This window comes from Tinamus guttatus, unplaced genomic scaffold, assembly GCF_059628265.1.
Source record: "Tinamus guttatus ecotype Peru unplaced genomic scaffold, ASM5962826v1 Tinamus_guttatus_pri_ptg000546l, whole genome shotgun sequence".
Taxonomy (NCBI): Eukaryota; Metazoa; Chordata; class Aves; order Tinamiformes; family Tinamidae; genus Tinamus; species Tinamus guttatus.
Window position 1 is genome coordinate 611,587 of NW_028289080.1, and position 12,656 is coordinate 624,242.

Below are 12,656 nucleotides of genomic sequence, written 5' to 3' on the forward strand. Positions count from 1 at the left end.
AGATACGTATTCAAAAGGGAGTTATGGCTGAACTACAGCCTGAGACAACGAAGGGTGAGTCCTTAGATTCACATACTGCTTTGGGTTACACAAATCATATCCTATTCTAAGCATGTGTATAAGCAGGATTGCCCATTGTCCCTCCCAGTGCATGAGTGTGCACTTGTTCTCCAAGTATATTATCTTCCTCCACTACACGTGTAACAGTGTCAAAGGGAATAACCAAAATATTCAGGGCTGTGGAAGGCTATAAGCATAACGTGGTCACTGTACACATGAGAAGAGACCAGCCTGCCCACTCCTTTGTGGTATTATTGATCCACTCTGCATTCAGCCCGGGACAAGAAAAAAGACAAGTTATACTCACAGGCTGTGCTACTCTGAAGTGGTATGTGAACTCCTGGAAAGACATCATCACAAGAGGCCAATGGTGCACTGTTTCCTGGGGAAGAAAACACAGTAGCTGGGATGAGAGTAATCCTGAGCATTAGGCAACTTTTTCCTGGGTTTGGCAAAGAAATACATAACACCACTCTGCTGAATGACTCTATAGCTTGTCTTTGTGGAGGAGCCAGGATCAGCAACAGGGCTGGACTGAGTGAAACAGAGAGGCACTCAACCATTTTACGCAGCTCCACAGGCATCACAAGCATGGAAGCTGGCTCAGCCCACAGCTTTAGTTTGTGGAAAGGCTGGTGAAACATGCAACAAAATACTGGGCTTATAAAGAGTACAGTGCTTGCCAAGCTCCTTGACTCTTCTCTGCCTCTTCTGGAAGCTGGCCCTCTCCCCATCACCCTTGGGTTCTTAGAGTGGATGTCCACGCCGTGTTTCTTCAGCTTCTCAGAAGTGCAGCTCCCCAACTGTGCTGCTGCTTCAGCCATCACAGAAACCAAGGGAAAAGTAGTTGTAATTATTGCACTTGCAATTATTGCTCCCTTGGTCCTGAGCAAGTGAGCTCTCATTTGAAATAAAATATGGCTAATGCTTCCCGGGATACTAAAAACACAGCCAGCCTTTTTCTTTCTTTTTGCCATATCATGTACCCTTGCCTTGGAAGAAGCAAACTACTGCAACCTAACATTACGTTTTCCTCTCACACACTGCCAACCCCAACCCCAACTTTTTGTAAGTCTAGAGGGAATTATAACTCATGAAGACAGCCCACAAGGGCCTGTGGGGAATACTCCTGAAAGAGTGTCATTAGGACACATACAGCAACATACTGCTTGAACTAGGCTTTTCTTAACAGTCCTTAGGTTTAGGCCTAAGGTTTAGGGTTGGGTGGGATGATTTCATATGAATGACCACAGCATCCATGATTCATGTATCTGGTTGGCAAACAGTTCCCTGTTGGGAGGCATGCAGAGATGTCTGAAGTACATTTACATCAGCAAGTACAGACTAAGGCTATCTGGGCATGAAATCTTTCACACAACTTTTGTACTGCCTTAGCTCAACTGCCCCCTGCCCTGGAGGTAACTGCATTGTACCAGCATAACATATCTGGCTGCCTGTGAGTACATGGACTTTGAGTGTGCAGACTTTGTGAGCCACCGTATTCCTTACCTGTGTGTCTGTGGTATTGATGAAGCTGTCCATGCTTGTAGCATCGTGGCATGGGTCGCTAGAGACAAGGCCACAAAGGGAGATGGACACAACAGAAGAGGTGCTAGAGAGACAAAGACACAGTGAGATCATGGAAGGGAGAAGGTTGTGCTGGGTCTTTCCCAGCACTTGCAGGAGACAGAATGGCTACATGGTGTAGTACCCACCTTGACTTCAAGGCAGCAGACTGGCTACCCTGAAATCTAATCCCAGCAACTTTCCACTGTGTCCCATCACTCTCAAAGCCCCACATGTCTACTGCAAGGCACAGAAGTGACAGTTCCTCCCACACTTCTGCTCACAGCTGCTCCTGATCCCTCCTTGTGATCTTTGCTTACCACTCCAATTATCTTTGAATTCTTCTCCCCAGTTCTACTTCCTAGACTATTTATCTCCCCCATTAATTTTTTTTACACTCTAGATTCACCTCCTTCTCGGTCCACTCCTGACTGACACCCTGCAAATCCTCTCTCTCAGAGAAGAGCTTGATGGATCCCTATCAACCTTACTCTCTGCCAGGAACAGGAAAACAAAAAAGGGAGTCTAGGTCACTCACTTCATCTCCAGGGTCAGATTGGTATTTACTGCTGTGAGCTGGCTGACAGGGATGCGGTAGGTGAAGTTTCCAGTCCTGAGGACAGAGAAGGAACATCAGACTTTGTAGCACCAGTTCATCCTGCTCTAGGATGGCCCAGGACAGGACCCAGACTCTCTATTTGGCTGGGACTTCAGAGGACAGGGATTCCCTGCCCAGCTTTCAAACTCATCATCAAATCACTGTCCAGAGGGGCAGCAATCTTCCTGCTGGCATATCTAGCAATGGAGTGAGGATTGAGTTCAGAGAGCGTCACAATACCTCTGCCCAAGGGGCAGCATCGGCTACCTTGCGACAGTAGCAGGAAAGAAGTCACAAGAATCTAAGAACTGGCTATCTGCTCCTTTTACTGGAGCTTTCAAAACACTGCTGCCACCAGAGCTGTCAGTAAGCCCTTCCTTGCTCACCTGCATGCATCACTGGCAGCACAGTACTGGGACTGGATGGCTACATTGATTTCCAAGATCCGGATGGAAAGGAGCACTGGGCTTGACCCTGTGGATACAAAATAGATTATTTAAGAGGAGCAAAGGGAGGGCTGAAAGAGATGCCTGGCATTGACAAAAAATTGTCTTTCCTCATCATTGTGTTTGAGGCAGGGGTCAGATTGCTGTTGGACTGTCCAGTCATGGTCTGGGTGAGTCTCCACACTCATGCAGTACTGGGCCCTGCTGAGCTAAAGCACACCATGCTCCCAATGACCAGCTCCTGCTTTGCTTAGCTTGGTTTGGCTGCTGGAGGGGTTGTGAGCTCATCTCTGGAACAACACAGGCTGCTGAACCAGTCATCCGTCTTGCTCCCGGCACCTAGACCTGAACTTGAATGTGCAATTTCACAATTGGGAGTGCAATTGCTTGTTGACACTGCCTACTGCCCACCCCTGCTAGCAACACCTACACCCTTATCAGTCTGAGCTCCAGAGGTGATCCATTGCCCTTGCAATGTTCCTCAACCCCTGCAGACTGGAGTTTTCTACTCTCTGGCTGGATGATTGGCCCATGTTAGGCAGAAAACAGTTTTGTCACAGGGATAGAAGATGAGAGGGTCCACCTACCATCTGTGTCAAGATCTCCTGCACGGGGCCACTCGCTCACCGGCTGCTTGACACTGCGCTGCTGCCGGGCCTGCCCCAGTGGCGAGTTGCTGCGGGAGAGTGAGAGGTTGGAGGTGTACTTGGATTTGCCCTGGATGTGGATGAAAGGGGAGGAGGGGCTGGCATTGGGGCTGCCAAAACTCTGAGACCTGTCAGGTGTCTTTGGCCATTTGGCGTAGGAGGTCGCTTTCCTGGTGACACCCCTTGATTTAGCTTTGATATTTGTCACTGGCAGAAGTGAGATCTGACTTTGGTCTGTAAAGGAAAGAGAGAAACAGAGAGAGAGAGAGATTGTACTCAAGGGAGTGAGAAAGCCATGCAGCCCTCCCAACTTCTAAAGCCCCATGGAGCCTCAGCTCACCTGTGTGAAAGGGCCCAGTGTAGAGGGAACAGCTACAAGCTTGGGGGTTCATTCTGTCCCCACTTTATACCCTTATGAGCAGCTGAGCCCTCCCAGTGCTCTGTGTGAAGGGAATGACGGGATCACCACAGCAAAGGGAATCTATAACAGGTAGTGGCAGCAAAGTGGAGGCACAGACCTGTGGTCTGATAGGATGCAGTGTTTAACGCAGGGTTAAAGCATGACTCCAGAGATTTTAGGACTCTACAGGCCCTGCGTGAAGCATTGTTCTTCTTCCACAGTGCTAGCAAGCTCCCGAAAGCACTGCCTGGGTAGCCAAGAGGCAGCATACCTCATGGCCTGTCAAAATATTACTCATGATGAACACAGTAACAAGGCCAGGCTGCAAGGGACAGCTGCTCAGTCATGCTGGCCAGCCCAGCCTAGCCTCTCACGGCCCCACGCTGGTGAAGCAGGCAGCTGCCAGAGACCCTCCAGTCCTCACTCCTGCAGCCTGACCATGCATGCTTGTAACATGGCATGCTGTGGCAAGGAAGGGCGATCAGCGTGGCAATCACACTTTGCCCCACAAACTGCCTGCTAGATTGAGTCTCAACACAGAATCACAGAAAAGTTTAGGTTGGAAGGGACCTTTAGAGTACAGCTAGTCTACCTGCCCTGCTCCAGCAGGGACACCTACAGCACGTTGCACAGGATCACATCCAGGCAAGTGTTGAGTATCTCCAAGGAAGGAGATTCCACAACCTCTCTGGGCAGCCTGTTCCAGTGCTCTGTCACCCTGAAAGTAAAAAGTTCTTCCTCATATGGAGGTGGAACTTCCTGTGTTTCAGTTTGTACCCATTTACCCTCTGTCCTATCACTGGCCACCACTAAGAAGAGTTTGGCTTCATCCTCTTTACATTCTCCCCTCAGATATTTGTACATGTTGTTAAGATCCCCTCCCTCTCAATCTTCTCTTCTCCAGGCTAAAAAGGCCCAGCTCGCTTAGTCTTTCCTCATAAGATAGATGCTCCAGCCCCACAATCATCTTTGTCACTCTACCTTGGACCTTCCTCAGAAGGTCCATATCCCTTTTGTCCTGGGGAGGCCAGAACTGCACACAGTACTCCAGATGTGGCCTCACCAGAGCTGAGTAGAGAGGAAGGATCACTGTCCCAGCACTGCCCACAGCACTGTCCCAGCATTTCCCTCCTGTTGGACTGGTACTTACCCGTCCGGTTAGTGGCATGAGTGGGGCTGGTCTCAGAGAGCGCAATGGAGGAGACATTGGTGGGAGCAGCAGAGCAGCACGTGGAGAAACACGGTGGGTTGAAACACGCTAGCACACTTTGGCCAGGTAAACGGTAGACAGAGTCATACACATTCACTGTGACTGCAGAGCAAACAGCAGGGACACTCAGAGTAAGTGAAGGGAGAGGACACCTATCAACAGCAGCACTGAGAGCCCGGGGCCCTCTCTGCAAAACCACAGCCCCAGGACTACCCAACATAACAGCAGGACAGTACAAGGGAGCCCCTGGCACAGAGATGCATCCATGTTCATTACCTCGCACCACAAATACATGAGAGTGCTTTTCTGGTTGCTATTTTATGAACCTTGCAAACTACAAGGCACTCCTTCCAGTTAATTTTAGGTGGCCTGTCTGCCTCGTCATAATCAGTGTAAACTGGACAAGTCGTTTGGGATGAGATGGTATTGTCCCACGCCCCTGCCACAGCCTGGAAATGGACAAAGGCAAAATTCAATGGTTTCAGAAGACTGAGTAAGCTCAATCAGCTGTGTGAAGAATGCCAAAGGACTAGATGTTATTAGCCTGTGGAAGAGGTAAGACTAATAAAACAGACATGATAAACATGTCAAAAGGGGACAAGTAATGGTATGTAAACTGTCTCCGTATTAATAAGCCATTAGGCCTGCTTACCTTGACTCACAAAAATATGCAATATGTCTACAGAGGACAGGAGAGCCCTTCTTTGTGAAAAGACTCTCACCATCCGTTTACAGTGGCTTGCAGAGAGCCCAAGGTCGGTAAGGAGCCTCTCGTTGCCAAAATACCACTTCCCTCTGACACCAATTGGGAACCCCAGGAATTCAACTTCTGTGGCTGATGTTAATGCTTGGATCTCCCCTTCTAGATGTTGATATTTCCTAACCTTTTCTGTCGCTGCATCACTCAGTGTTGTTACCCCACTCTCGTAGCGGACAGTAATGTCTACTACCTTGGCACGGCACTCTTTCACCATTATCAAATCTGGCTTGAAGAGTACATTGTTGTTAGCTCTGAGATGGGGCTCTATAAACATCTCCCATCCCAATTTCCACGTGTTTTCAGCCAGCAAACCACAGATGTTATTGTGCCTTTTAACCCGTGCCTCCTGGATGACAGGACAGTAACCAATTATGTGGGAAGAGGATTCCCACTCCTGTTCCCACTTTGCAATATTGCGACCTACCTTGGTGTGTAGGGGTCCTGTCACTGGCTCTGTCAGATGAGACTGTGGATGGCACCGACTGAGTTTTATCAAAGTTCTGAGTTGACCTAAAATTTAGGAAAATACATGTGAAAACCTCTAGTACAGGGGACAACATGTACTTGGAGAAGTGACTGTAGCGTCAGTGGGTTATGGATCCTGGTACGTGGAGCAAAAGCAAACATGAGGAGTGCAGCATCAAGGAAGAGCAGACTAACAGACAGAAGGAGCAATGACAGAAAGGAGAGTGGCACACAAACCACAAATACAGCAAAGAGAATAAGAAAATGCCCCAGTAGACTGGTTTAGGCACTGCATGGCTGTCAGGGACTAGACACAGCTGGTTCAGAGGAAACCACTCGTGCTCCCTCGGTGCTCACTGTGGAATAATCTGTCCTCAAAGAACTTGTTTTCTAATACTGATCTCCTGAGTAATTTTATGACCTCAGACCCTGTATCACCCTCATATAATCACACTCAGAATCCCCATGTCTAGGAGCCTGTATGATCATGATCATGCCCAATGCCAGCGTCTCAACACTCTAGGCCATTCACCTTCTTTAAGGATAGTGTCCTTTCTCAATTAGATCAAGATTATTCCTCATCTTGTCTTTTTTTAGAAACATAAACAATACAAATCAAATTCATCCTACATAATTCTAGACATTTCCCTGAAGCTTCTAAGACCTCAACAGAGATGTCACAGGAATATCCAAAGGGCAAGTCAGATCTGAAAGAGGAGGAGATTCTGCACCCTACTGCCTGTTTCTTTCCACTGTCCATAAAGGCAGCCCACAGCAACACCAATTCTGGTCCACATTTTGCTTGTTCTGTACCAATGCAAGGCTTCTCAAAGATAAACATAGTCTTCACTCATTTAGAGAAATCAAAATACCATTTTGTCATTTGCAAGACATACACCATACATATATTTATTTCCTCTTGAAAGAACGATGTCACACCAGTCTCCTAGAGCCAGTGTGGACATCATCATCCCATGCTAACTTTTATCCCAGCTGAAAATCTACCACTATCCCTCATGTTTCTCCCTGTCTTGTTAACATTTTTCACACATAGCTTTATTTTGCATTCCAAGGCCACTGAAGTTTTTTAAAGCCATCTTGTGAAACATTCTGCTGTGGAGTCCTTACAGGAACACAGAAACTGTGCTTTGCACTGCTCTTTATACAGTATTTTGCTGACTTGTCCAAAGGATTCTGATAAACAGATAAGACATTCTCCTTTTAAGGGAAGTATGTGGCTGCATCCCTGCAGTTCATGTAATTGAGGCATTTTACAGTTCTGTTCAGCTTTCCCTGTGTTGCAGTAAGATGTGCAAGGCCCTACCTCCCAGACACACTCTTTTTTTCTCTCTTTTTTTCTTTTTTGTTTGTTTTTGTTTTAAAATATTACTTTTCCTGAAGCTGTAAAATACAGAAGCTGAGTTTATTCAGCAGCTGGATACCTCAGTATCTTGCTTTTTCCTGGGTCAGATACCAGAACTGTGTCAATATCTTTCCAAACACTCCCTGTGCTGATGATTCTGTCCTTTTTCCTCCCAATAAGCTGTCCCCTATTTCAGGGGACAATTAAGAGGGACTTGATTAAGTCCCCTAGTCCTAATGCTCTTTCCATACTGCCTAATGAGATCCATGATCCTTCCTGTTGCTGCAGGATATTCGTATCACACTCTGCTTTCACATTTTGCTCAGGATTCTTTGCTTTCTGTGATGCAAATGGAAAAAAAGAATAGGAATTGAGAGAAGGGATGCAGCAATTAAATAACAGTATAATAAAAGAATAACATACCGTGGACATAGAGCAACTGGGACCCCAGGACCCCTGTGCCGAAAGAGTGCCAGGAAACAGACGGGGGGCACAGCAAAAGAGCTACAGGGTAGTGAAAGGAGAAGGGAGGTTGGTAGAGGAAGAAAACAGAAGAGAATGAAAGATAATGGAAATGAAAAGCCAAGAAAGGGAAAAAATACCTGTCCCTGTGCAAGCTTGCTTGGCTGGGGCCATTCCCTGGCTGTTCTCCCCACACTAAGGACACAGTTTGTAGAAAAAAAGCCCTTGCCTAGCACAGGCTGCTTCTGCCCCACAGCAATCAGTAGGCCTCTGCTGTTTCAGTCCAGCTGAAGAGGCATCTAATAACATTTAGACGGGCCATGAGTAGATACATGAACAGTCGAACAACAGGATTTTTTTTTTTCTTCCTCACTTTTTACTCCAAACAACTTTCTTGACATCAGACTTGTGTGTAAGAAAGCATTTGGTTTTATTTACAAGTTGACTCACTGGAACTATGGTCATTCACCCTGCAGTGATTTGTCTCTCAGAGACGCCCTCAGTCACCTCATTTTTTCCAGAGAATCCAGAGGTACCTACCCATCAATATCCACAAGGTCCTCCTCATTGCGCAAGCTCAGCACGTAGAGGGTAGACATGGACACCACACTGGAAAGATGAACACAATTACAGGCTGAGCACAGACATGAGGCAAGGGACATGTCCTGGTGCTGATCTGCTTCCACAGGATTTCAGCCCATGAAAGAAACTTTCGGTCCACAGCCTCTCACTGCCCAGCTGGGGATGGCAGTGAAAGCTTGTCCTGCTTGTTCTGAGGATGGGAAGTGTAGTGGGGAGGTGTGACTGGGAAAGATGGCTCACAAGGCACTTGAGTGTTTCACTAGCACACACACTGTGCTAGTGCTGAAAACCTTCAGATTGCAGTGAGAAGTAACATCACTTCTGGGAAATGAAGCAAATCCAGTGCTTCCAGCATGGACAGCTTGGTCAGGCAGGTCCAGGCCAAACCAAAAAGTTGTAGGGATATAGACTGTTTGTTCAGCACATCCCACAGCTCAGCAGTGCAAAAGACAGAGAGTAGAGAGCTGGTGAACTAAGACAAGTGATTCATGTGCTTCCTTTTCCCAGACCCGAATGGGTATTGGGGTGACACTGCAAGGGTTAGAGATATGGGATGCGCTAGTGAGTTGTGTGAAATGAGGAAGTTGAGGGAGACAAGTCTGGCTAGTGTTATATGGACAGAGGCCTGTAGATGGAGCCAAGTATGGTATACAAGCCCTGGACAAGCAGATGTCAGTCTGCTGACACCCAGATGAGCTGGTCTTGCTTACTCCAGCAAGGGCAGCAACAATACCCTGCTGAGATGGGAAAATCATTTCTCCAGCAGGCAGCAAAGATCCCCAGCAGTGTAGCATGGTAGAGAGAGCGTGGCCTTGACCAGAACACTGCTGCTGGGCCTGGGAGGATCCTCCCAAGGTGAATCATGACTTTTCTGAGAGAAATTCCTCCTAGTCAGTGTGGAGAAAAGGCAGAATGGGTGTGCAGACTTACCTGAATGCCATGATGATGACTAGGGCAATGATAGTGCCTTGCAGGAAGCGCTGGCTGATGCAGGCTTGTTCTGGAACAACTGATGGTGACTGCAAGATCAGAAGATCCACTCAGAGCACCTCACCACTCTGGCCCTCTGTTTCAGAGCACAGCCCAGCCCATACGAAGCTCCCTTCCCGCTTCCATGCAAGCCCTAAACCCCTCAGTGCAGAAACCAGAGAATGTTTTTGTTAAGGAATGGACTAAAATGCTGCCACAGGTAAGAGAGAGCCAGAAAATGGAAGTGACAGGGTCTCCCCTTTTCAATGTGTATAGGAAAAGATAAGAGAACAATGGAGTCAACTGTTTCTGGTCAGATAACCTCCTCCCAGCACAGCACTGTTCTTTGGGAATGGTTCCTTACCTTGCTGGCTACTTTGTGTGGCCTCTTTTTGTGGGGTACACTCCCTGCACGGCTGAACTGGCTTCCTGTTTGGCTGCAAGGAGAAAGGACGAATTACACTGAGCTGTACAGGCCCACATTACACAGCTGTACGGCACTCGGAGCCGTTCTCAGAGAATATGTGTAGGTCTGCTAGCAGCTGAGTCTCTGTGACATGATGGTCACAAACTTACTGTCACTCAGTGTGCTCCAGGGACAGCTGCAGTGAATTGCCCAAAGGGCCTGAACTCTGCCCCAAGACTCACACAGGCGGATTAGGTTAAAGATGTTGGGAAGTGCATGCCAGATCTATCTCAGAATTCTACCACAGGCCAAATGGCAACTGCCAATACTCTACTGTTCCCATACTGAGTTAACAGTACCAAGGGGGAAGATTCCCCCAAATTCCTTCCCAGATTCACTTTCCCAAGCTGAAATGGCATTTAAGACTGCCTGGGCTTGCAGAGAGACATTCTTTTGCTCCCTTGACCTCATCATGCCTGTACCTGAATGCCCCAGAGCTCACAGTTGACTTCATGCTATCCAGCCGCTTGAGTTTGGCTAATTTATGACTCCATCTTTCCAGCTCATCGATGCGGGTCTCCAGGTTGTCAGTCAGCTTGCACAGCTCCTTCACAGCTCCCACATTCTCCATGAATATCCGCTCCTGCCAGGGAACAGGTCTGAAGTCTAAGTGGCCTGGCACATGGAGAATCTCCTCCTTCTCATGCTGGGTCCAGTCATTCCAACTGTTATCCCACCCCCTACCCCAAGAGAAAGGTTACACAAAAATACCCAGCCTTGAGGAGGCAGGGGGAATCACCCAGCAAGGCATACCTAAATCTCTACAGCTCCTAGATGAGGGCCTAAGAGATACTCTCTTCAAACTCTACCAAAATAACAAATGTTAGAACATACACATTGCTCCCTAAGGTAGCACATCTCATTTTTGTGCTGTTTCAGTGCTGAGACGTCATGGATAATTTACAGTGTCAAGCAGATGCCTCTTCAGAGGCTGAATTGCTCAGCTAGGGTAAACCACACAGCCTGCTGTAAAATGCCTTTATGCAACTTGCGCCATGCAACAACGTTCCACCCAGCTCTGGACTGAGGGCTAGTGAACTGCAACATGCTGGCCATACACACATGAGACAATTCAAAAGCTCCTGCTCCTAGTTGGTGATGTAACTGCAGGGATGTAGCCTCCCACAAAACAGAAACAAGGCACTAAGTTCAAGTGCCAGCCATCCTTTCGGGGCAGAAAGGACCAAGTGATGCAAAAGAAAGCTGGCAGCTTTGAGAGAACAGTATGGAGAACATCCATGGGAGGATGCCTCCTTGAAACTCAGAGCAGAAAGCAAGCTGCCTACGTTAGGAAGAGGTCAGGCTGCCAGGCGCTCTGGGTTATCTTGATCTAACCCCTTTATCTTATCTAGAAAGGAAAGATTATGAGTAAGATTCTCTCTAAAGAAGGCTGCTGACAAGAAGCCCTTCCTGAGGGAGATGTCCTCCACCATCAGGCTACTTCTTCCCTGTTGGTTCCTCCTGTCCATTTAGGTCTGTTCCTGACACTTGAAAGAGCAGGCAGGCCTGAACCTCATACATGTGTATTGGCTGAGAACCATTTCCAAGGCATCACATTTTCACTTTTCCCTTTCCAACTTTATGCTAAGAAAAACAAAACAGAAACTTCTCTCCACAGCCCCCCATGACCCAGCCTCACTGACCCTCCTTTGCCCTTCAGGCTGCTACTGACCTTATTAACCACCAGGAAGTTCTCTAGGGTCTTCCCATTAGAAAACACCAGGTCCCCAGTGTCCTTCACAGCTTCTGGGAGGATCTCCTTCACTTCCTGAGCAATGACACCTGGGTGGAAATGGCAAAACAGGTCACAGCAGTCTAGGCAGGGCTTGTCCTGCTACAGCTCCTTCTCTAGCCCATGAGGCTGTTGGCAGGACCCCTCTGCACTGGTAGCATTTCAAGTACACTCATCCTGGCCAGTGCATGGCCATGCAGAGCATGCAGACTCCATGGCCTGGGTAGCCTATACACCACTGAGGTTCACTAACAGAAGAGTGAATGAAAAAGAGTGAAACCAGCAGCTGTTCGCTCACAGCTGGTTCTCATGCTATGGAGACAGGGATATTTGTATCACCCTACAGCACACAGCTGTGTCCGGGCTCCCTCTGGGTTTGGAATAGCCTTATCACAGCCTGAGAGAGGCTCTGAGCTGCTTGAGGCAGGTGCCATTCTCTCTCCTACTCACTAAAGAGGGAACTTCATTAGATGCCTAAACTTGAAGTGATGAGAATACCACATGTCTCTACCACTCTGGGAGCTGCCACTGGGGAGAGCTTGCAGGCATGCTACAGCTGCAAAGCAAGCAGGGCAGTGGCACTGGGAACTGCAAATGAAGTGTCACGGTAGGCTGCAAAAGGCAAGGTGCGGCACTGCAGACCTAAGCAGGGAACCACAGTGTGAAACAGGGACCCTACCTGTTTCAGAGGTGTTGTCAATGCCCACAGTGGCTGCAAACTCAGGGTTGTAGTTATAGTGTACTAGCCGCATACGGGAGATCCTCTTCAGCTGCTCTGTTGTGTCCACCTGGGACAAAACAGACACATGCATGTTATAAATGCTTCATAAATTTCCCTAACCCTAATCCCAAGCAGCAAAAGGCACCAGGTAATGCCTTTGCAACCAGGGGACAAACAGCATTTGCATTGGGGTTATTCTCCAGTTCTTG

The 12,656-nt window shown here is 47.9% G+C and overlaps 1 protein-coding gene across 1 annotated transcript in view; it reads right to left on the reverse strand.

Annotated features, from left to right (window-relative positions):
* Positions 1 to 12,656, reverse strand: part of MYRF (myelin regulatory factor) — an 80,573-nt gene that overhangs the window by 895 nt on the left and 67,022 nt on the right. Inside the window, exons 13-26 of the mRNA XM_010226388.2 lie at positions 12,406 to 12,514; positions 11,667 to 11,776; positions 10,417 to 10,577; positions 9,893 to 9,965; positions 9,490 to 9,578; positions 8,518 to 8,586; positions 7,939 to 8,019; positions 6,112 to 6,197; positions 4,868 to 5,029; positions 3,258 to 3,551; positions 2,611 to 2,698; positions 2,165 to 2,239; positions 1,570 to 1,672; positions 368 to 442 (exon numbers count right to left, since the gene is read on the reverse strand). Of these exons, the coding sequence (XP_010224690.2) occupies positions 368 to 442; positions 1,570 to 1,672; positions 2,165 to 2,239; positions 2,611 to 2,698; positions 3,258 to 3,551; positions 4,868 to 5,029; positions 6,112 to 6,197; positions 7,939 to 8,019; positions 8,518 to 8,586; positions 9,490 to 9,578; positions 9,893 to 9,965; positions 10,417 to 10,577; positions 11,667 to 11,776; positions 12,406 to 12,514 (1,575 nt within the window). The remainder of the gene's footprint in view (positions 1 to 367; positions 443 to 1,569; positions 1,673 to 2,164; positions 2,240 to 2,610; positions 2,699 to 3,257; positions 3,552 to 4,867; positions 5,030 to 6,111; positions 6,198 to 7,938; positions 8,020 to 8,517; positions 8,587 to 9,489; positions 9,579 to 9,892; positions 9,966 to 10,416; positions 10,578 to 11,666; positions 11,777 to 12,405; positions 12,515 to 12,656) is intronic.